This window comes from Nasonia vitripennis (genome assembly GCF_009193385.2).
Source record: "Nasonia vitripennis strain AsymCx chromosome 4 unlocalized genomic scaffold, Nvit_psr_1.1 chr4_random0005, whole genome shotgun sequence".
NCBI lineage: Eukaryota > Metazoa > Arthropoda > Insecta > Hymenoptera > Pteromalidae > Nasonia > Nasonia vitripennis.
Window position 1 is genome coordinate 2,170,278 of NW_022279640.1, and position 24,932 is coordinate 2,195,209.

The 24,932-nt window shown below is 38.6% G+C and overlaps 1 protein-coding gene across 1 annotated transcript in view; it reads left to right on the forward strand.

Annotated features, from left to right (window-relative positions):
* Positions 1-24,932, forward strand: part of LOC103315901 (protein white) — a 501,432-nt gene that overhangs the window by 384,526 nt on the left and 91,974 nt on the right. Inside the window, exons 7-9 of the mRNA XM_031928240.2 lie at positions 19,041-19,279; positions 23,103-23,193; positions 23,506-23,754. Coding sequence (XP_031784100.1) covers positions 19,041-19,279; positions 23,103-23,193; positions 23,506-23,754 — 579 coding nt within the window. The remainder of the gene's footprint in view (positions 1-19,040; positions 19,280-23,102; positions 23,194-23,505; positions 23,755-24,932) is intronic.

The window sequence follows — 24,932 nt, forward strand, 5'->3', positions numbered from 1 at the left end:
TTCTATCTTATCTACATATTCGTTTTTGAGATCTTATCTTTGTGTCCAAACACTTCAGTTTACCAATTCCTAACTAGCATAGATCTTGCCGTCGTAAATCTTTCTGTTGTCGCATTTTTATTTCTTGCATATGCTATTCTTTCATAGGAGTTGAGCCTAGCCGGGCACGTAAGTTCGACTGCACAGGTAACTCTATAGTGTGGAAACATCTTTTTGTGCTGGTTAGCTGAATCACATTTTTATATGTTGAAGTAAAAACTATATCATCAATAACTACGATGTCATTGTAAGATGACTGTGTTTTAAGTGAACACATTGTGTTTGTGAATATTTGTTTACCTCTTATTCCTTTATCAAAGTAAAAAATTGCCTTGTTTGAACCTAGGTAATTGATATCTCCATATGTCATCCTGTGACTGGCTGAATTGTTAATATGTTGACCAGGTGCATCCATTGCCGCCTTTTTACTTGTATTTTTATTATTTTCTTCCGCCATTTCATCAATTTTGTCGAACACCGTTTCTATTAGTTTATATCTTTCTCTATTAAAATCTATTTTTGTTTCTAGTTCATTTGTTGTTCCTTTGATAAATTTTATATATTTGATATTAGATTTCCCGTTTCCTGTTTTTTGTCTCCATGTATCTATTATTTCATTTGCTATACTACCTAGACTATTAATAATTTTCGGATATGAGTTTATCATTTTATTGTAGTTGTAGTTGGAGATACGACGATGTTGTCGATCATTGTATAACTTACATTTGCCCTTAGCGCCCTTAGTTCTAATATCTAAAGTTACACTATTATTCGATGCTAAGTCTTTTCTATATTCATACTTACTATTGTTAATTTTTTTTTCAATTAGTGTTCTATTTTTATGTTGCAGTAATTCCTGTATTTTAGAGTATATTACGCACTGGCGTGCACCTCTATCTTGGTTGTATATCGATTTTAGCCAAAAATTAATAAGTTGGCAATCTATTTTCATTGTTGCGTTTGTTTTATTCATTGTTCCTAAGCCAATCTTGTATTTTTTTCTTCTTGTTCTTTTTTGTAGAGTTTTGAGTTCATTTGGTAATTTATTGAAAATACTGATTGCTGTGATATAGCTATTTTTAGTACTCATGGGTGTGTTATATTTTGGTGGTATTAACATTTTGTGTCTAGTTTTACTCTCCGATTGACAGTATTGATATTTAAAATCATCATAGTAAAATTGAAGACTTTCATATGCGAAAGTTTCAGGTTTAGAGGAATTATTTTTTGAAAGGTATTTTTATTTATAATTTTTAATATTCTTGTTTCAACCTTTTGCAGTAGTTGTAGTTTCTTTTGATACGCACCACCCCATGCAATTATGCCATAACTAATCAGGCTATGGAAAAAAGCATAGTATATAATTTGTAATGTATTATTTTTCATAAATTTGGAGATTTTATTAAAGATAAAAATCAGATATTTAGTCTTATTTATAACATTCTCTATATGTTTATCCCATTTCATATTTGTGACGAAAATTATTCCCAAGTATTTTGTTTCATTTACTCTTTTTAGTGTTTCATTATTTATTTTAATTTCAAATTTCTTTGGTACACTATCACTATAGATTCCAAAAGTTATATAAACTGTTTTTTTGTATATTTAATGTTAATTTATTTAACGCTAGCCATGTAGAGACATCTTCTAAATATTTATTCATTTTGTTTTCAACTTCTGACCAAGTTTTTCCCATTTGCTATAACTGCAGTATCATCAGCATAGGATAGAATAGAGTTTTTTGGGCATGCTTGTTACCAGGTCATTCACAGAGAGTATAAAGAACAGAGGACCAAGTATAGTTCCTTGAGGGACACTCGTATTGACATTCTCAAAGTCACTTACCTGAGAATCTATTTTTACTTTTTGTTTTCTATTACTTAAGTAGCTTGTAATCAATTTATGCCCCTTTCGTCTTATACCATGTGAATAGAGTTTATCTAGTAGTATTTTATGGTTAACTGTGTCAAAAGCCTTTGCCAGATCCAGAAATGTAATAGCTATAGGTTCACTTTTTTTTTGTTTAAGCTTTCATATATTGTTTTAGATAAAAGGCCTAATGCATCCTTAGTTCCAATATTCTTAATGGAACCAAATTGTTTTTCGCTTAATATTTTACTTTGATTTATAAAGTTTATAATTCTGTTGTGAATAATTTTTTCAAAAATTTTTGCTATATTTGATATTAGCGATATGGGTCTATATTTTCCCATATCATTTTTTTTCCTGCTTTATAAATTGGTATAACTTCAGCCGCCTTTAGCATAGCAGGCCAAATTGATGTTTTAATACAGTGATTAATCACGTAGGCCAAAGTGTCTGCTATAATTGGAGCTATAGTTTTTAATACCTTTGCACTAATTTCATCTATACCACCTTTTTTCAGTTTTAAGTTGTTTATTACCTGTATAATTTCTGTTTCATTTGTGGGATTAATGCATATTGTTTTTGGATTACTTTCAGGTAGTTGTAAATTTCTGTTAATTAGTGTAGTTATTTTATTAGTCAATGTTTCTCCAAGTTTACAATAGTACTCAGTCATTTTGTTCGCGATTTCTTTCTTATCTTTTATAATATTATCGTCAATTTTCAAATGAGAAATATTAGTATCTGTTTTGTTTTTAGTTTTACCTATTTTTTTATTTATGCATGTCCAGAGTTTTCTGGGATCATTACTATTTATTTCTATTGATTTTTGATCATGGTTGATTTTTGCTTCCTTTATGACCTTATCTAAGGTTTTTACAAATTTTTTATAGTTGGCTTTTAGTTCATGATTATCTGGATTTTGTTTCAGTTCATTGTATAAGCTTTGTTTTGTATTATAAGAGTTCAATATTGCTGTTGTTATCCAGTCTTTTCTGGGATTTTTATTAGAATTGCGAATATTCTGTTTTTTGTATTTTGATTTATTAATACAGGATTGGATTTCTTTTATTATATCATTAATATTTTCATTCGAGTCTTTTGTATTTTTATATTTTGCCCAATTTTATTTGTTTAGCCGTACTGAATAATTTTTTGTAGTTGCAATAATTCATGTCTATTTTTGTCTCTTTGTTGTTTGAGTTGAATTTACCATTTTTTATTTCTAAAAATAGCGGATAATGATCAGTTATCGGCACCATGAGCGTTAGAGCTTTTGCGTTGAGAAAGTCTGCTTTGATAAAAATATTATCAATACATGTACCTTCCTCCGCAGTGAAATTAGATGGTCTTTTGTAGTATTTGTAAAACCCGGAAGGAATCCTGTTTCTAATAAGTTGTTTAGGAAATCAGTGCTTATAATGTTACAATCCAGTATATTTATATTAAAATCGCCGACTATAATATGATTTTTAATTTTTCTTTTATTTTCTTAGTTAGTTTTTAAATTCAAGTTAAATTCACTACTACTCAGTCCGTGCGATCTATAAAGCGATGATATTTCTAGTTGCTCGTTATTATTCAATGTAATATTAGTGTTTAATAATTTAAGTTTGTCTATAACTATCGTTTCATTAGTGTGTATTACCTTCTCATTTACATAGACTACAACACCATCATTTTGATTAATTTCACCGTGGTTATAATACAATTTATAATCTTTCATTCTATAATACTGATAATGTGTTAATTTCCATACCTCTGTACATACAATGACATTAGGTTTTATCTTGAGACTTTTAATAAAGATTTGAAGTTTTTCAAAGTTTGCATTAAGGCTTCTAATATTCAAGTGTAAAATTAAACTATTATTACTGTTTCTTTCTTTGTTAAAAGTCTCAATATCCCTATATAAACGTTCTTGTTCAAGTATGTTATCTTGAATTTCTTCAATTAGATCCGCTTGGGCTGCCATTGTTGCTCTGCTGTTGTTGAGGTGTCTGTTGTTTCAGATTTCGTTGTTGTAGGGTAGTTTTCGTAGTTAGTTTATTTCCTGAGTTCTTGCCTGTATTTATCTGCCTTTGATAAAGCTGTTTGTTAGTTAGTAGATTGTTTAATTGTATCATGGCACTTGATTCATCCCAATCCTGTAAAATAGGCACTACCGGGTAATCAATAGAGTTAATGTATTATTTTATTTTCTTTCTAAGTATACAACACTTGAGCCTATCTGTTGCCAAGTGGTCCGTTGGTAGACTTGTTCTATATTTTGTATTGTTGTAACTGCAGTTTAAGCATTCTATGTTTGTCTTCTTACACTTACTCACGTTATGATTATCTGAGCACTTAATACATGCTGAGACATTTCTACATTTGTTTGCACTATGTCCAAATCTACCACAGTTGTTACAAGGTGTAACGTTTATCAGATCATAGGCTTTGCAGCACTGATGACCTACGAAAATTTTATTATTACTTTCACGAATGTACTTATATATTTCTGGCGGTACTTCCATTAGGACTGTGTTGGTCTTGTTTCTTTTGTTGATGTACATATGTAGTACCTTACCTTTGATATTAAATTGTTTAAAACTTCTTTCTTTGTAACAAGGCAGCCCGTCAGTAATTCCATTGTATTACTCTGGTTGGGGTCATTGGCCTTCACTGTTATTCTTGGAATTCGCTTCGGTTTTGGTTTAATTTCACTCATCACTCCAGCATATGTTTTCTTATTTACCTGTGTTTCAGTTTTTTAATTCTATAATGTCTTTCTGTAGTTGATTTTTATCTTGTAGTTCAGCAACTAGTTGTTTTAATAAGTTGTTTTCAGTTATGAGATTGTCTATGTCACTTTCTTCACCATGAATCGTTGAATTATGTTTTTCCATTGTTTTATTTTGTAATTCCTGAAGCAATTCTTCTCATATTTCTTCAGTTTGTTTCATTTTTATGAATGCAATAACTTTTTTGCCACATCATTTAGCATATGCTCACCAGCGTCTGTTGTAATATCTCTCAGTACATGTTCTGGGCAGATTATTATGTGTTCATCAACATATTTAGGTACTTTCTTTTTATTAAAATCACTCTTGTAATATGCGTTTCCGCATATAATACAAATTACAGTTTTTACTTGTTTATTAGGATGACACTTATAGTATTTTAAGTCGGACTTATCCGGCGGTGGTCCTATCCTATCCTCCCGGCCATCTTAGTTGTTATTATTTAAACAAAAATCACATGTTTATCACTAGTTATTTATATATACAAAGTCTTATATACTGCCCCGAGCAAAACAGACACGCGCGCAAAACACGACCGCTCACTCCGAGCGCTGCTGCAGACTATGAATTCCAAGAAATGCCAGTTTTGCGTGAGTCAGATCAAGTGTTTAGGTTTCATCTTGAATAGAGGCGGACTGAGGACTGATCCAGACAAAGTGACGCCGGTATTGTATTGCCCAGCACTAAGTAATGTCAGAGAATTAAGGAGAGTATTGGGAATGATCGGGTGGTACGCCAGGTTCATCGAAAACAGCTCAGAGATTAAAATCTCTCTGTTTAAACTCCTACGTAAAGACCAACAATGAACTTGGGGAGACGAACAGCAAGACGCGTTAAAAAAACTCAAGAAAGCCTTAACAGTAGCGCCAGTACTTATCAGACCAGATTTTAACAAGCCGTTCTGTATTCAATGTGACGCCTGCAATTACGCAATAGGAGCCGTGTTGACTCAAGAGTTCGACGACGGTGAACATCCAATTGTTTATGTTAGCTGTGTTTAAACAGCCGCCGAGAAAAACTACACTACTACGGAGAAGGATTGTCTAGCACTTGTGTGGGCCATAAAGAATTTAAGACCATACGTCGAAGGATACCACTTCACAGTGATCACAGATCACAGTGCGTTACGCTAGCTTCGTTTATTAAAAGAACCTAGTGGAAGACTGGTCAGACGGGCACTGGAAGTTTAACAATGGGACTTCGACATCATTCATCGTAAAGGAGCGAACCATCAAGTGCCAGATGCATTGTCGAGAATGATTGAATCGGAATTGGCAGCCGTAGTGGAAATCTCTGACTCTTGGTACCTCCGACGATTAAAGGAAGTAGAAGAGTTCCCTAATAAATTTCCACAGTGGAGAGTAGAAGACGGCCAATTATACCGATTTGAAAGAGACCAATTGTTAAGCCATATTACTCACAGCGACGAAGCCTGGAAACTAGTAGTACCAACCGAACAACGAGAAAAAGTCATGACTGTTGCTCACGGGGAAATTACCGCCGGATACCTAGGAGTCGAAAAGACATACGACAGAATAGCCAGAGAGTATTTTTGGCCGGGAATGTATCATAATGATCATTCCTTCGTCACTGCCTGTCCGACTTGTCAGCAATACAAAGTGTCATAGCAAGGCCCACAAGGCTTCATAGGAAAGAGAATCGTGGAGAAACCATACACTGTTGTAGCTGCCGATATAATGGAATTCCCTAAGAGTAAAAGCCAGAGGAGAAGAGAAAAGATTCCCCTACTTAGGTCTCAGAGTCTACTATCGGCACGAGGACTATGCCGCAACGACCATCTCCTGAACTTAGTCTTTACCATGGTCCTGATGGAGTAGGACCCTAGGATAACCTCCCAGAACACCTCCGCCAGAATTTTTTGCCAGTCGAGAGAACCCGTCGTCAAGAACCCATGGAGTGGGACCTTGAATTACAGTCGGAAGGAGCTAGTGCTCAAGATACCCGCCGAGATGATCGTCGTTGAGTCGAGCCGACTCTGGTACCGAGGACAGAGAGACGCAGTGGCCCGCAGCTTAAGGTTAAGCTCTCCGGTTTGCGCTACAATGGGCTTAATCCCATACCGACGGATCCAGAGCTTGATCCTTCACCCTATTGTTGCTTCAACTGTTGGACAAGGGGTCACACCATCTTCCAGTGCCCAAAGCATCGTCAGGAGAGGATCTGCCTCAATTGTGGCCGCTTCGGTAAGAACCTGAATACCTGCCCACACTGCCAAAACAAACGTGATACGCTGAGAACCAGGAACATCCTGGAGGCCGAAGACGCGGCCAGTCCGATAGACCACGGGAGACTCCCGAAGTTGAGGGCACCCACCAAGCCGCACGATCGACCAGCCGAAGCCGTAACTTCTCGGTGAAATAGGCTGAACCGCTGACGGAGACCTCCCGAGGATCGTCGACGCGGCTTAGCCCCGATACTGGGGAGACTATCAGACGAACCTAGACTATACCTAGACTATCAGACGAACGAGACGTCAAGATACCCCGTATACCTCTACCGAGAGTGGGAGTCACTCCAGATCGCCGTCTTCTTCGCCGAGGAGTGCATCGCCAGCCAGCGTGAGAGAACAATTGACATGTTTGATGTGGAAAACTGAAACATTCAGAGTATGTTTAGTTATGGAAGGGTGAATGCGACGGGGTGCTGTCGCTTCCGTGCTTCTCTCTGCCGGGCTGTACCACTCTATGCGTTGGTTCTAATACCATTGGAAATCTGTTTGCAGAGAGAAAGAGAGAGAAATAGCAGTCAGATGATCGCCACTAGTTCCCGTCGGAAAGAAATAGAGAGAGAGTAGCAGCCTCAATCCTACAATCCTGCCGGTCCACACGCATACACTACGTGGAAAAAGCCAGCGTAGTGCGGAACCAGCGTAAGAAAAGAAGAGAGTGCACCGCTGGAAGGGGGAAAACCGCGTCGTGCGGACCCGCTCGCAGTTCACCGATAAGCCGAGCGTGTATGTGTGAGAGTTGACGTATGAGTATGCGGGTTATTCAGTCGGAATAAAGTAATGTAATTTGTAGAGTGGAAATTATGTACGGAGTGAAGAAGTGATACTGACTCGTGAGAGTGTGTGTCTGAGCAAAATGGTCTGCCACAAAACTTGTAAAATGGCGATAACTTAACGAAGTATGCAATGCCCATGCGTGCAAGTGTGTGCGAGAGCATCATGTCTAAATCTGCCGCGAGAAGGAGAAGGCATACATTAGGTTTTGGAACACAGCCTGGAACAGATCCCCCTGGTAGTGCCGAAAATTAAAGTAGTACAGAGTAAATGTGTAACATGAGTGTTCATGAGTTGTGTTTCCCAACCGGCACTACCGCCTTCGCCTGGTTAGGGGATTGGTCTTAGCCTCTTGTAACATCCAACGATGCTACCGCGCTTATATTATTATTACACTTTTAGCCTGCACTTTCGTGCAATAGCTGGGTGCTCTAAATGTTTGTGTAAAATAATGAAAGGAAAATAAAGCTTTCAGAAAATGATCCGGGGTTAGTCAGATCTAATTTCTAAAAGAAGAGAAGAGGGATAAATGACCCGGTGTTAAACGGTTCACTTATCCAAGCCATAGGTTGTAGAAAGGAGTAAAGAAAGTTAAACTATTAGGTAAACTATGCGGGTCCCAGCTCACCCCCACTCTTTGCGGCTACCAGCTCACTCCCTCTCCGAGCGGCTACCAGCTCACTTCCTCTCCGAGCGGCTACCAGCTCACCCAGGGTACCCCCCCCCCCTTTCAGCCGCGTAATAAAGAGCGCGCTCTCGCGTCAGAGTCGGCGAGTCAGTACTGGTCCCAGCTCTTCCAGTCGTTAATAAAGAGCGTGCGCTCGTAGTCGGCAAGCCAGCGGAGTATCACAAAAATTTATCCGCGGCCGAGATTTGAACACGGTACCCCCAGTACAGCAGGCCGAGACCTTACTCTCGACCCACCGCCGCACTTTTCAGGCGCTCGCATATTAAGCGTACGATTATCGGCAAATCTTCCGAGGGATATCCGTAATCGCAGATATCAGTGGCGGTGAGATCGAAACGTTCTAGCCATCGTTGGCGTAGTTCTCCTCTGTCGAAGATCTTGCTGGCGTCTCGAAGAGCTTCCCGGAGTTGCTGGAACCGATCGCTACTTTGCTTTCAGCGAGCACGAGGAAGTAGCCCAGCCTGACAAGGCACTACCCAATTCGATCATGATATTCGTCGACGTAGCGTGCGAGAAGCAAAATAACATACGAGCATTTTTCTGCATGGGTCGACACAAGAGCGTCGACTGCTTTTACCTCTGTCAGTCGTACGCTTAAGTGCCGAAGCACTTGGTGAGAGATAATGTCAATTTGCTGGTTATATTTCGACAAGATGACGTGAATTTACGCCACTTGTATGCAGATCACGTCAATGGCGACATGACATTCGTGCAGTTCAAGGAGTTATGCTCGAGCTGCTGGGCCGACGATAAGCACTCCTTTCTCATGATCGACAAAGATAGTCCGATCAACGAGGGTCGTTATCGAAAGGGTTCCGACTGCTTTGCTATAAATATAGAACGATGTTAGCGATCTATAACAGTCTATCACTAACCGTTGATATGTCAACATGTCTGATAGTAATAGTCAGCAGAAGCATATACTCGAACAGCTCGTGAAAGCACGAAGCGCAGTTAAGCGAAAGTTTGATCTGTTGAAGTACGGTAAAGAAAACTTTGAGAGAGCGTTGAGTGAGACTTTCAAGCCGATCGTCGATCCCTTGCAACAGTTAGTGGTCAATTCTGCTAGAGAGCAAACTGCTGCTGCTGCAGCAAATAAACGAATTACAAAATCTGACGATGACTTGTATACCGATTCTAGTGCTGAGGAGAATGAGACTTCTGAAGCGAATGAAACTATACAGGCTGCTGCTGATATGACGTTCGAATCGGCAAACAGCGACAGCGACAGCGACGACGACAGAGCAAAATCGCTTTCGCTTCTTCTGCGTCGTAAAAATGTGGATAAGGTTTACGGCGTGCGGAAGGAGCAAGACAGCGGCGGATACAAACTCGACAAATAAAGAATAGAGCACGATAGAGATATCATTATAGTCGATGACAGAACTTTCCCGAAAACCGACGGTCTTCTCAAACTCATTATTACCAAAAAACCGAATCGTGCTATTATCTCGGCTGCAGATCTAAAAAATTATCAAGAAATACTCGAATTGTCGAGCGTGCACAGGAGGAATTTCCGCCCCGACGAGATTTTGCGTTATCGCAATAGTAAAAAATACGATGACTTTATCGCTCCTCTCTTTCTACCCAACACGTCATCCTTGCCCTCAAAGAAGAAGAAGAAGAAGAAGAAAGTGGTGGTACACTGCTTCCGCCGTACAAAATCGCCAGGAGAGATACGAAAATGGATTACGTTTACTGGGACGATCCAAATGAATTGGTTGAACGGCTTCGTCTCCTCATAGCTGAAATGTCAGCTGGAAATCCTAGTCACACCAACGAGATTCATTCGATTATCGAGGAGCTTACCGAGACTGGCTATATATATTGAGACGTACTCACTCTAGTTCCCCCATTCACATCATAAGCGTCGACGTGTTCGGACGTAACTTGAAGCATGGCGAAGGCAGTCGAGGACCTCCTGACCACGGCTTCAAAGTCAGCGCCGATGGTCAATTTGATTTGGAAAATAAACGCTTGTGCAACGTCGCGGCAGCGCTGCAGCCAAACGATGCCGTTAATCTTCGCGTCGTGCAGGAAGAATCGAAAAAAGTCATCGATCGGCTGCTGGAGGCGTATCGAGGTGAAATCAATAAAAAATTCAGACGCATCGACAGCGAGATCGAGACTGTAAAAACCGTGATCATGCAAATCAATCGAAACATTCACTCTCTGAATAAAGAGCTGTGAACATGTCGAAGAGAGCTGTAGTTGAAGAGCTACATAGGACAGCTCGTCGTACGTACACGCGTCGAAAATTCGATGTTCGTGGATTAGACGTTTTCGAAATTCGCTTGGGCCATTCCCGTGAGGAGAAAAACCGGCGAAGACGTAGCAGCTGCTATGAAAAGCATACTGCTGGGAGGTCGAGTGCCTAGAAACTTGCATACGGATCGTGGCAAAGAATTTTACAACTCCACCTTTCGGAATCTCATGGAGCAGTACGAGATTAATCTGTACTCGACGTATAGTAATCTCAAGGCTGCGATCTGCGAACGCTTCAATCGTACGTTAAAAAATGCCATGTGGAAGCAGTTTAGTTTACGCGGCAGTTTCAAATGGTACGATGTGTTGAGTAAACTCCTGACTGCCTACAACAGTCGCAAGCATCGTACTATCCGTATGAAGCCTAAGGATGTGACGGCTGACAATGTCGAGCTAGTCATGAAAAAGATTGCACACGAGCTAGCAGCAGCAGCAGTAAAGTTCAGCTTCAAGTGCGCATAGTCGATCAAGACAATCGCTTGGTTAATTTTCGCGGAGAGATAATGACCATGAGATTACACCTAAAATAGATATAATGGGTATCGTTTACAACAGCAGCAAAGTCGGAGCTGGCTATATAAGCAAGCCAACGAAACGCACCGAATCGCCAAAGCGCTAACACGACAAAACGTAGACTTCCTGAAGAGTCTCAAATTCAGAGTACGTCCTCGTGGAAAATAATAATGCAGGAGATTCTGAGTATACAGGCGCCGGGGGCCTTCGACGAGTCTGTAGCTCATTATGAGTTACACGCTCATCATCCCTACACGCCATCTGGATACAACAACAGCGACGAGATACGCATAGCCATTCAGCATCAAGACCTATACGTTCTTCCATCGCGCAGCTCGCTGCACATTCACGGCAAACTGACGTAAGCCGACGATAGCGTCATGGAGCGCATGCGATTGGTCAACGACGCGATATGCCACATGTTCGAGGAGATTCGATACGAAATAAATGCCGTGGAAATCGACAGATCTAAAAATGTCGGTCTTAGCACGTTCATTAAAGGTTTGATTTCTTTCAATCCCAATCAGAGCTCGATGCTTGAAAATGCCGGCTGGTTAAACGTTGAGGAGACGTTTCAAGTGACCAACAATGCCGGCTATTTCGATATCAACATACCGCTCAGTATGAGACTCGGCTTTGACTATCGCAAAATCGTGGTCAACGTCAAGCACGAGCTCATACTGACGAGATCGCGAAGCGATCTGAACGCCGTTACGCAGACTGCTAGCAGAAACGCGGCTGGACAAGACGTTTACGAGGACATCATATTGGACTATTGAAAATCGAGTGGCTCATGCCCTACGTTGTCGCGTCGAACGTGCAGAAAATTCGTCTGCTGCAGTCCGTGGAGAAGAACAAACCGATCAGCATGAGTTTTCGCAGCTGGGAGTTGTACGAGTATCCGCTCCTTCCCGTCTCCACGAAGCACGTATGGACGGTAAAAACGTCGAATCAGCTGGAGAAGCCGCGATTCGTCGTTCTCGGTCTGCAGACTAATCGAAAGAGTCTGAGAACTGCGAACGCCAGTCGCTTCGATCATAGCAATCTCAGCAACGTCAAACTCTTCCTCCAGTACTATCTCTATGGAAATTTGAATCTCGATATCAATCGAAATCAGTACAGCGTACTGTATAATATGTACGCAAATTTCCAGAACGCCTACTACGACAAGAATCCCAAGCCGCTGCTGAAGAAGGCGGACTTTATCACGCACATACCTCTCTTCGTTATCGACTGCTCCAAGCAGAGCGAAACGTTGAAGAGCGTGCCTGTCGACGTTCGTCTGGAATTCGAGTCGCGTGATAATTTTTCCGCCAACACTTCGGCCTACTATCGTTCAGTATAGTCCTGTCAGCGGAGACGTGAAGAAGCTCGTGTAATGGAGTACGCTGTGGATATGCAAGGCTTCAAGCAGCCTGGAAACGATTTCGTTCTCAAGGAGCTGGCTATTGTCTCGCTCACGGATGAGAGCGAGCCTCTAGTCTTGCTATTTCGAGAACCGTTTCCCTGGAGAAGACTCAACGAAAAGTATAGGAAGGAGAATGAGTGGCTAGAGCGCAGCCATCACGGGCTATCCTGGTCATCGGGCAACATAGCCTACACCGAGGTCGGCAAGCTGCTCCGGGAAGCTCTTCGAGACGCCAGCAAGATCTTCGACAGAGGAGAACTACGCCAACGATGGCTAGAACGTTTCGATCTCACCTCCACTGATATCTGCGATTACGGATATCCCTCGAAAGATTTGCCGAAAATCGTGACTGTATGCACCAATCACAATGGAGCCTACAAGTCTACCTGCGCTCTGCAAAATGTCAAAATCATGAAACTCTACTATCTCACCAACGTTCACATGGAGTGGGAAGATGTTTCGGAGACTGAGGAGTACGCTTAATATGCGAGCGTCTGAAAAGTGCGGCGGTGGGTCGAGAGTAAGGTCTCGGCCTGCTGTACTGGGGGTACCGGGTTCAAATCTCGGCCGCGGATAAATTTTTGTGATATTCCACTGGCTTGCCGACTACGAGCGCGCGCTCTTTATTACCGACTGGAAGAGCTGGGACCAGCACTGACTCGCCGACTCTGACGCGAGAGCGCGCTCTTTATTACGCGGTTGAGGGGGGGGGGTACCCTGGGTGAGCTGGTAGCCGCAAAGAGTGGGGGTGAGCTGAGACCCGCATGAGCTGCTACCCGCATGATCTGGTACCCGCATGTGCTGGTACCCGCATAGTTTACCTACTTAACTTTCTCTACTCCTTTCTACAACCTATCGCTTGGATAAGTGAACCGTTTAACACCGGGTCATTTATCCCTCTTCTCTTCTTTTAGAAATTAGATCTGACTAACCCCGGATCATTTTCTGAAAGCTTTATTTTCCTTTCATTATTTTACACAAACATTTAGAGCACCCAGCTATTGCATGAAAGTGCAGGCTAAAAGCGTAATGATAATATAAGCGCGGTAGCATCGTTGAATGTTACAAGAGCAATCCCCTAACCAGGCGAAGGCGGTAGTGCCGTTTGGGAAACACAACTCATGAACACTCATGTTACACCTTAACACTCCCACACAACCAATCCCCAAGCTGCTTCCGGGCACGTTTGCCCACCAGGGTCTCTCGAGGAGGGCTAACTGCGTCGATCTGATGGTACCGTATAAAAACTAGGTTGTCTGGCGCTCCTAGGCCGTCGGATAGTACAGGGGCTTGGGTCAGCCTAACCAGTATGACCTAGCTGCCCTATCAGTCAACGAAAAATCCCGTTCGACCTAACACTGCTGGTTGGTGACCGGATAGGGCCATGTTGGGTCGAGAAGGGGGGGGGGGGCTACTAAGGCCACAGGTGTCGGGGTTGGCTTTACCGCGATGGGTGGCTTTCTTGGGGGCTTACTGGTCCGAGGTACGGGGGCGGGGCTTGGTACATACACAGAAGCAAACCCGAAAAATATTTAAATAAGAATGGAAATGAACAATACTCAAGAAACGGTTGCAAAAGTGCCAGCAACAAAGGAGCTCCCCAGCTCAAGCCAAGTCCTCACGGACTTGGTTTGGCTCACGGACTAATAAATATTCATATTTTGTAAAATAGCGGAAAAATTCCGGGATCGGTACACAGCTGCAAGCGTGCGTATTCCCGAATCTGTCTCTGTAATAAAAAAAAAGGCCCGAGCCTCGTAGGCTATCTTAATTATGATCGCTCTAGACGCTGTTGATATCTTAGGCAAACGCAGCTGCTCGTCATAAAATTGCGCTCGGTCCGTCGCACTATGGGGCATTTCGACTTTTCGTATTTCAAAATCAAATAGCTCCGTATCGAGTCGGTTGATCAATCTGAAATTTGTAGAGGATTATGCCTAAACAATTAAAAATTTTTTTTTAGGTATATTAACCTTGGCTACAATAAGTAAGTCAAGGAAAAAAATGCTTAGACATTTCTTTAGAGACACATTTTCTTTCAGTATAGTACGATTTAAAAGGCACTAAGTTCTCTGAATTGTACTTTAACTTTTGTCACGTTCTTCAATCTTTCAAGGACACTGCGTCTTTGGAAGAAGTTCTAGTTAAGGGGACAGATATACCTTCAATAATGAACAAAATAATCAAGAATAATTGTTTCAACAATTAAAAAAGTAACAAATTTTATGTTAATATCCAGACATCTTTTTTAAATAATATTTTTTTTTGCAAAACCCCACACTCATCTGGAAACTAAATGTGTTTGAAGCATATCTATTAGTATAAAAGTGCCCTTCGAAGTCCAAATCTTAAGTAAGTCTACAGTAGCTGAAAAATGGAAATTCTGAATTCTGGCCTTCGAAGAAATGTCGTACCTGATAATATGGCACATGTAAACATGATTTTATGTTTTTTACATTATACCTGAATATATTTAATAGTTTATCCATTTTTTAAACAATTTGGAAAAAATATAAACAAAAAATTAAATTTTTCATTTTATGACAATTTAAGGTGTATCTGTCCCCTTAAGGAAGGTATTTAAAACAGCAATACAACTGTTTAAGAGATAAATCTAAAATAAGAAAAAATTAAACATAAGTTTCTCTTTCAGGTATATTAGTCTCGACTACAATACGTTAGTCAAGATCGAAATACTACAAAATATTCTTAATAACGAATTTCACACAGAATAAATTCGGATACCAGGGCATCCCGGAACTTAAAAAATAATTTCAAATAGTTCATTTGGAGCGTTTTATTGGCAATCCTGCCAGGATGTCTGGTTGTAAATTTTGAATTGATTCTAGAAATTTTTCGTGTATCACTCGAAGAACTCTAACGCTAAGATAACGATAAAAAATTACGTGCACGTTTTCGAATAATTAAAAGTAGATAAGCTAGAGTGATACTAATTCAAGGTGATACTAATTTAGGGTAATACTAATTCAGGGTGATACTGGGGCAGGGTGATACTAATTCAGGGTGATACTGGGGCAGGGTGATACTGGGGCAGGGTGATACTAATTCAGGGTGATACTAATTCAGGGTGATACTAATTCAGGGTGATACTGGGACAGGGTGATACTGGGGCAGGGTGATACTGGGGCAGGGTGATACTGGAATAGGGTGATATTGGAATAGGGTGATACTACTTCACATGCTTTGTAAATTCACCTATGCACGCATGCGTTCTAATTCAACCGTGCTATTTCACGCATGCGTTATAGTTCTAATTTACAAAATTATTTTTTTTCGTTCTCGCGTCACTGCAGAAAATGAAAAATTTTTGGTTTTACGGAGATTCGAACCGGGAACCTTTCGGTTAGCAGTCAGCAGTCTTACCTACTTACCCGTTGTGAGTTATTAAGAGTTCATGTTTGGATTATCACTAAAAGTTACTATATTTACGATATTGAAAAAAAAACTTTGTTGGCATTGCGGAGAGTTAAACCTCTGCAATTCGGCCCTGAAGTCAGACATCTTACCGACTGCACCATTATGACTCCTCTAAATAAAATTTTAAAATGTATTCCTCTGATAAGAGCTGTTCTTTCAACAAACAAAAATAATTTTCCGTTTTAATTTATATGGTAGCCCTGAAAAGGTCTGAATGTGTAAGGGTTGGTCCTAAAAAGGACTTTTCTTTTAATGCTTTTGTGCAGATGACAAGACGACCTGGTTACTTGTCCTCATCGCTGCTAATTTACATCAGACGTCTCCCGACAGATTCGCGATCCGGTGTTCTGTAGTCGCTGCTATGACTGTCAGGTGTCATAAGGTCTATTGTCCTTGAAGGCTTTTCCAGTCTTGATTTCAACTCGCTAAACGAAACCTCTTTGTCTGAAGAATTCAAGATTGAGATTTTTTGACTGGTGAGCGATATAGCGGTTCGTTGGCATTCTTCTCAGCACGTCGATTTTGAGGCTAAGTGTCAGGCGATGACACCTGGTAAATTATTAGCGGAGGTGTCTTCTGCAGAGTCGACAGGATCTCGACTTCCGGAGATAAGAAGATCTCAATGATCTTTTATAGTGGCGAAGTCTCCGGTGAAAAAGAGATGTCTATTACCTCCGCTTGACACTCGATACTTTCTACTCGAAAGTACGGGTTGTAGACTAGCTCCTGATCGTCGTTGTAGTCGTCGTTGAGGATGTCTACTGGCGAAGGTGTCGGGAAACAGTGCTCGTCCGGAAAGCGCAAAAAGTAGTTTAAGGAAACCAGATCAACTTGAGAAAGATCCAAAAACGAATGAATCTTGAAGCCAGAAACGCTCGCTTTTATCCATGCAAGGATTTGCCCTTTTGGCTGTTAGATTCATGGAATTGGTAAAATTACATTATTTTACAATCTTCACTATTTTAATATGAGTAGTGGGTGTAGAAATAGTCATATCAGCTTTCAAGCTTCTAATTCATAAGCAAATCGCACTTTTTCAGTCATATTTATTGATATAGATTTATAATTATGTCTGAAAGTATATTTTTATTTAATATGCAATAAAAAAGTGCTATAAATTGTTAAAAAAAAAAAAATTCATTTGAATGGTTTTAAACAAGATCTCAGTTCTCTTGTTTCTATATTTTTAATATTATTTTTTATTTTTTGTAAGGCAAGGAGGAGGGTAAAGGGAAAAAATATATATATAGTTCTAAAAAGAACTGTTATAACAAAATATTTAGTTCAAATGTTTAATCAATATGGTAGCCCTGAAAAGGGCTGATTGGTTTTTGTTGCCTTGAAAAAGACAGATTGTTAAAACATCATCTTAAAAAGCCTAGAAAAGCCTTTTACGAGCAGGAGGAAGGCAATTGAAGCAGTGGGAAGGCGCGACGAAGAAGTCTTAATCATTCTCGTCGTCATCTCGCGGTCGCGTCTTGATTTCACAGAGCACCTTTATTTCTGAAGATGGCTCTGAAGAGAATGAAACCTTGGTAACCTCTGGAGAAGACAAGATGTCGATGACTTGAGGCTTCATTTTCGGCTCGTCCACTTCCATCGGGCTGTTCGGTGGGCTTGGAGTTGCCGCTAGCAGATGCTTCGGCCAAGGTCGCAAGTCCAGATTCTTGACCAATTCGTAGATCTTGGTCATCGGATCGTAGAGGAAAAAATCTTTTTCTTCTTTCTCGGCAGAATCTGGACTTCTAACGTCCATCGGTGTTGGCGGTAGCGTTGATGAAAACATCCACCTTGGCAGCAAGTCTTCTTTCTCTTGTTCTTCCTCCAATGGATAAACCTCCATCTTTATATAGAGATCTTCCAGCTCGGCGTATTGCAACTGGGCGTCGGCAATCTCCATACCCTCGACTAATCATCATGTCGTGCAGCTGCTGCTAGGAAACTACGAGAATGTTAACACAGGTCAAGACCCTTTTCAGGGTACTTTCGTAGCAGTAGCAACGAGAAATATGTAACAAAAAAGTTTCAAAATCCTTTGTATTCCTTTCCTTAGAGTGTTTTAGCTTTCATTTGTTAGGTTTTATATATATATATATATATATATATATATATATATATATATATATATATATATATATATATATATATATATATATATATATATAATAGTTTGCGAAAGAAAAGTCACGCAAAATTTTTTTTTCATTTTAGAGGTTAGGTTGCATTTTTTCTCATTAACCTTTATGTAAAATCGTTACATTCCTTCAACTCTTTTTATTAATATTTAGTTTGTTAGTTCAAAAGTCCTTGGAATAGACATTTTTATAAAATTGTGTTATACGCTGAGAAGGAATTTCACATTATCAGTCATATCTACTATTCTGTAGTAGATATAGACTTAAAATTCTATATCAAAGTATATTTTAGTTTGAAGAACAATAAAAAACTGTTCTTAGTGCACTGAGGTACTTAGTTAACGTATGACATTTTTATCAAACTTCATAAAAAACATGAGATATCGGTAAATTGAGTTTTTACATTTTTGTTCATAGCTTTTTATCTATGATAGATAGAATGCTTCAAAATTTAATTTGGCGATTTACCATAAAAAAAGCTATCTGCTGTTTAAATTTTCAACGATTTGGTTGATCAGTTCTCAAGTAAAGAGCTGAAATGTAAAAACCGATTTTTCTCACTCACTCTTTGGGATATAGGTTATTTAAATTAAACCATACCTTCAAGCGCGGTTTTGCTGGTATTTGAGACAAATTCATTCGTAAACATTTAAAAAGCATAAATAAACTATATATCAAAACAATATTTTATTTATAAATTAAGTCGGACCTATAAATTTAGTTGGAGAATGCTACGTGCCAATGAATTGGCAGCGGTTTTTAAATATAATGGAAATTTTCGATTTGATAAACATTATAAGACTAAATTGTAAAATTAAATGATAAAAATCGAATAAATACTTACTAATATTATCACTAATTAAAATTTTTATTTTAATTATAGTTGCTTACTGAACCACGGGTATTATTTTGCGATGAACCAACAACTGGGCTAGATAGTTTTGCTGCAATAACAGTGACAAAAATCTTAAGAGATGTTGCTGCTCGAGGATGTATAGTGATTTGTACACTGCATCAACCGGCATCTGGTCTTTTAGACCTGTTTGATGAAATAATATTGCTATCTTTTGGAAGATTAGCATTTTATGGAAGCACATCGGAAGGATTAGAATTCTTCAAGAGGTGACTAATAGTACACAATGAGCATAAAGAGTTAAGTAGGTTTTTAGACCAAGTGTAAAGTTTGCAATAAAAGTCGAAAGCGAGATAGCACGAGCCAAAGGCTTGTACTGCAAACCACACAAGATCAAAAAACTCACTTAGCACTAGGTCTCCACCAACGTTTTTGTACACATGATGTACTCATGTCCGTTTATGTCTATAGAGAACATTTTAAAATTTTAAAAATTTTCGAAATAGAACAAAGAAAATGGAATTTTCGATTCAAGGCAAACTTTCATCAGCAAGCAAAATAGTATATTATGCAACAAGGGGCGAAATTAGCAGATTTTTCCCGCGGGTGGGTTTATATCACCCTAGAGGAGTAATCACCGAGTAAGGGTAAAAATTTTGAAAAATAAAGATTTGAAAGGCAAAAATTACGAATTCAATTATATCGAAAGGTAAAATTTTAAGTCCCAGAATATTGGAAAGGTATAATTTTGAAAACCTACATTTGGAAATTCCTAAAAATATCCCTTTTGCAATATTTTAACTACAAATATCACCTTTCGCAATATTTCAATTCAACATTTTTGTTTTATAAATTTTTTCATTTCAAAAACTCAGTTTATAAATTTTGAATTTCTAGTCTTTACACTCTCTAATTTTTATTTTTAAAAATTTTTACCGTCACCCGTAATCACTAGAAAAAAATATTCTCATGTGTGCAGTAATCAGCCAAGGGAAAATCTACTTTCGTCCCATGTTGCATATTAGTAGATTGTGCACCAAGGCCGTAAAATGGGCTTTTTTAGTGTAAGAGTGTAGAGTCTCCGAGCCGAAGACGAGTACTGTAAACCACACAAGGTCAAAAAGCCCGCTTAGCCCGTAGTGCACACTATAGTTTTTGTGACGCATGTATAGATTTTCACGTTTTTCATGGCTATAAAGCGGGAGTGAATTGGTTCTTTTTCACATGGCCACAACACAGCCATTATTATTTAGAAATGATAGTATTATTTTTATTTTATTTATTTATTCAACCAGAGTATATAAAACGCTAGTTAACTAGCATCCTATAGAGGTAATTCAAGTTATCTGTGCATAGGTCCAGCATAAATCAACTAATAAAAATATAATTTATTCTACACCCGACCGAAATAGCCACGTTTTCACCCTGAAAATCGGGGCAAAAGTAGCATATTTTTCCTGTAAACCTGTTTGCGGGGCAGAAATAAAATCAGCGGGGCAAAAGTAAAATCAGCGGGGCAAAAGTAAAACTTGCGGGGCAAAAGTATTTTTTTTTTTTTTTTTTAATGAATGAAACAAAAATATAGAAAAACACGTCGACTTCGATTTTTAGAGATAAATAGTAGCCATTTCAGTCGAAAGTGGAATAAAGTACTGTATGCAACACGGAACGAAAGTAGATTTTTTCCGCTAGTGGGTTTACTGCCCTCGCGAGAAGATTTTTCCCTCGGGTGCTTACTGCAGTGAACCCACCAGCGGAAAAAATTTGCTACTTTTGACCCTTGTTGCAGAATGTACTATTAAAACTAAATAAAATAACATAATATACATTTTCAGGTTTTTTGTTAACAGTTTTTTTTCCTTCATGTCAAATTTAATCCTCTTAGCCATTATATAATCTTATTTTTATACTTAATCTTTTTTTATTGCAGAGTTTTTAACCGATTTAGCAGTAAGTTAAACATTTTTATAGCGACTAGTTTACAATTATTAGTATATGTTGTTTTCTTAATTTCCTGTAGATTAATTGATTTGTTTCTAGTATTACTTTTCGAGTTATTATATTTAATATTATATTTAATGTATAATTCTTCGTCGAAATGTAATAAGCATTCAACTTTTAACGAATCTCTGATGTTTACTGACCTTACTGTTTCCGTATCATTATTTACTAATATTTTTAATAGTCTCTATTGTATGGCCTCGAATTGGCATAGGACATTATTATAAGCTCCTCCTCATACTATGACACCATAGTTAGCAATGCTGTGAAATGAGGCCTCATATAAAATTTTTAACATTCATTAATTTTGAAAGTTTACGGAATATGAAACGTAGATACTTTGTTCTATTTACTACATATCTTACATGATTTTCACACCTTTTTGCGAATCAAAAATGACGCCTGAATATTTGGTATTATAAACTCTTTGTACTTTCATATCATTAATATAAATTTTCATCATACGTGCACTGAACGTTTACGAGCCACAGACGACTCCAAAAAGCGCACGAGGCCAAAAAGCCCACTTAACCCTTGGTGCACACCATATTTTTTGTAGCGTATGTACTGATTTCCGCGTTTGCACACACACACACACACACACGCACACACACACACACACACACATATATATATATATATATATATATATATATATATATATAAAGATGGTTCTCTGTCAAATCGAAGGTGAAAATTTTAATTTTTGCCCGGACTGTATATTTATGTTCTGTATGTTGTACCTGACTCCCAAAAAAAATCAGCGCGATTCCTTCATTTGGCTTCGAGTTCTAGCTATATATATATATATATATATATTTATTTATTTATTTATGTAACACGCGAACGATTTTCGCGTTTTTCGTACCTATTAATAGGGACTAAAGTGACTCCTTTTTAACCGGCGGGCAAAAAAGTTATTTTAGCGGGCAATAAAAACCTTTATTGCCCGCATATTTAAACAGCGGGCAATAATGGCCTTTATTGCCCGCAAATTTTTTTTTTTGTAATCTAAAAAAAAAAGTTGATTTTGATAAATGTGCATTATTTATTATTAAATAAAAAATGTACAAACTGTTATGTTCTTGAACAATATATAATTTATAACTAAATATAAATTAACATTGTCGAAATTTCTTATTTTTTTCATTAAAACCCTTTACTTAATACTTTATTTCATTTTTTTCCAATTTTCTCATTATAAATTCGGTACTGTTAAAATCAATTATTTATTTACAAAAAAAAAAAAATAAAAATGAATTTGACTTTTATATAATGTTTGAATAAGACAAGAGCACGGTTGCCGTGTCAAAAGATAGTCACATCAGTCCCTCTTAACACGTACGAAAAAACGCGAAAATACGTCCGCGCGTTACATAAAATATGGTGTGCACCAAGGGCTAAGTGGGCTTTTTGGCCTCGTAGATTTTGCAGTACTCGTCTGCGGCTCGTACTGCAAAATCCACACTCGGCCTAAAAAAGCCCACTTTACGCCCCTGGTACACAATATACTATTATTTATTCATTCTTATTATATTTACCTTACTTTGCGATTAATGTAATTGTAATTGTAAAAATAATGTGTCCATAATTCTGTGAAAAGCAGTTTGAAAGAAGTGACCTTATAAGTGCCGCTTCTAGGCAAAAAACGCAGAAATCATTACATGCGTTACAAAAAATATGGTGTGCACAAATGGCCAAGTTGGCTTTTTGACCTCGTGTGGTTGCAGTACTCGTCGTTGTCGTTGTCATTGTCGTTGTCTCGTTGTCTCGCTAACGCACTCTTCTTCGGCTTGCAAACGCAGTCGCCTTCGGCTAGTGCTAGCTCGCCTTCGACTCGTGCTAGCTTACCTCTGACTCGTACTGCAAACTCCACACTCGAAAGTAAAAAAAGCCCACTTTACGCTCTTGGTAAATAATATACTATTTCTGCTTGATATATATTTTTTCTCCAATTGCTGACTAAATAAATTGGTGCTTACGTCCACTTGATAGGTAAAAAAATCATGAATCGTGCATGTCTTAAAAAATATATCAATTATGTTAAAAAGTTTTGTATTATAAGTAATTTTTTACTTTTATTTTTTATAGTATAGGTATACAGTGTCCTACTGCATATAATAGCGCTGAATTTTTTGTGAAACAGCTCTCTATCGACCGAAGACATCAAAATCAAAAAAAGGTTATTTCTATGATAAAAAGTTTTCCATAAGTTTTTATGGTACTGCGTGTTTTGAATCCACCAAGCTACGCTCGGGTCCTAAACTTACATGTCGGAAGGAACTTACAATACAGATAGGCGTGATATGGTAGATTTAATGCAGGCAGTGTTATAAATGAGTGTATGGTATAGGTGTATGTAGTGGCATTTTCTGACCTCACTTTATTCAAGTAATAAATTCGCTGTGCGAGAAAGTACCACTTACGACCCTAGTATCATGATGTACCATTAAAAAATCATTTATATTGATGTAACTTTTATGTATTTTTTTAGATAAAAAAGATTTGTAACGCATTTGAGAAATCTGTTTATGGACAGCGACTTTTATACATTATTGATCAGTCTCGTACAACATCATATATGTATGATACTCCACATGCTATATTTTCTCTGGAACTGTTACGATCTAGTGAGTTTAAAAAAGTACGCGCATTGACTCAACTAAAATGGCTTGTATGGAGAAATTTCATTGATTATAAAAGAAATATGTCATATTTATTGCTGAAATTTTGTTTTTACATGGCAAGTGTATCTTGAATTGTTTAAATTATGTGTATAAATATAATGTATAGAGCATATCGCCTTGATTGAGTCTGGGTTGTATCCAAAAATTCTTTTAATCTAAAAATTTTTGCAAAAGCATGATATTAAGTATTTTTATCTACCTTCAATAAACAAGTGGCACCCTTTCAAATTGCAGCCCTTAGTGCAGCTACATGTTATAAAAATACTGCATTATGTCATTCTTAAGTTATGAAGAAACGGCTCCCCCTATGTGGATGTAGGTGTAAGCCTGAGATCATAAGCTGTTGATGTAGTAGGGGGAGCGCAGGACAATTGCCTTAGTTTTAAGGACATTGAGTTCACGATTGTTATTTGCAGCCCAGCCCATTATCCTATCAGCATTAGCACTCATCTTCGTGGAACAAGAATCGATCTCCTCAAGATGGCATTGACTGTAAATTGTCAAGTCATCCGCATAGATCAGACGAGATACACCAGGATCTAAGCAAAAACTGATGTCATCGACGTATAACGCAAATATTAGACTCCAAGGACGGATCCTTGTGGCACTACGGTGTTAAGAGGCTAGAAGGTGGATTTTTCGCCATTATTGCCAATTACGGCCCGTTCTCTTCTTGTAAATGAAGAGGCAAGCCAGCAGATGACTTGCTTAGAAAAGCCGAGGAAAGATAGCTTACTAAGGAGCTTGGCGTGACACACTGTGTCAAATGCCTAGCTGAAGTCGATGAGGAGAAGAATAGTAACCATCTTTTGGTTAATGAACCATTCCCGACATCATCAATTAACTTAATTAAGCCGGACTGAGTGCGGTGGTCGATGCAAAAAACAGTCTGCAGGTTATCAAGGAGAAGTCTTGACTCGAGATATCCAGAGAGCTGTCTGTGCACCAGCCACTCCAGCACCTTGGACAAGAAACAAAGAAGGGAGATCGGACAGTGGTCTGTCAGTGATAAGGGCATGTCCATTGATAAAGGGAGTATCTATTTTCCAGTACGATAGCAGGCGATCTTGCTCATCTATTAGACAGAGGTCGAGCCAGGTGTCAGAGTCCTGTTTATGGTACGTAGCACCATAAGGGACACGACAGAAGAGAGTTTTCATCAATCAATGCCTCGATGAATTTGGCATCTTCGGACAAGGAAAGTTGATTAGCGTTAATTATTACAATTTGCTCT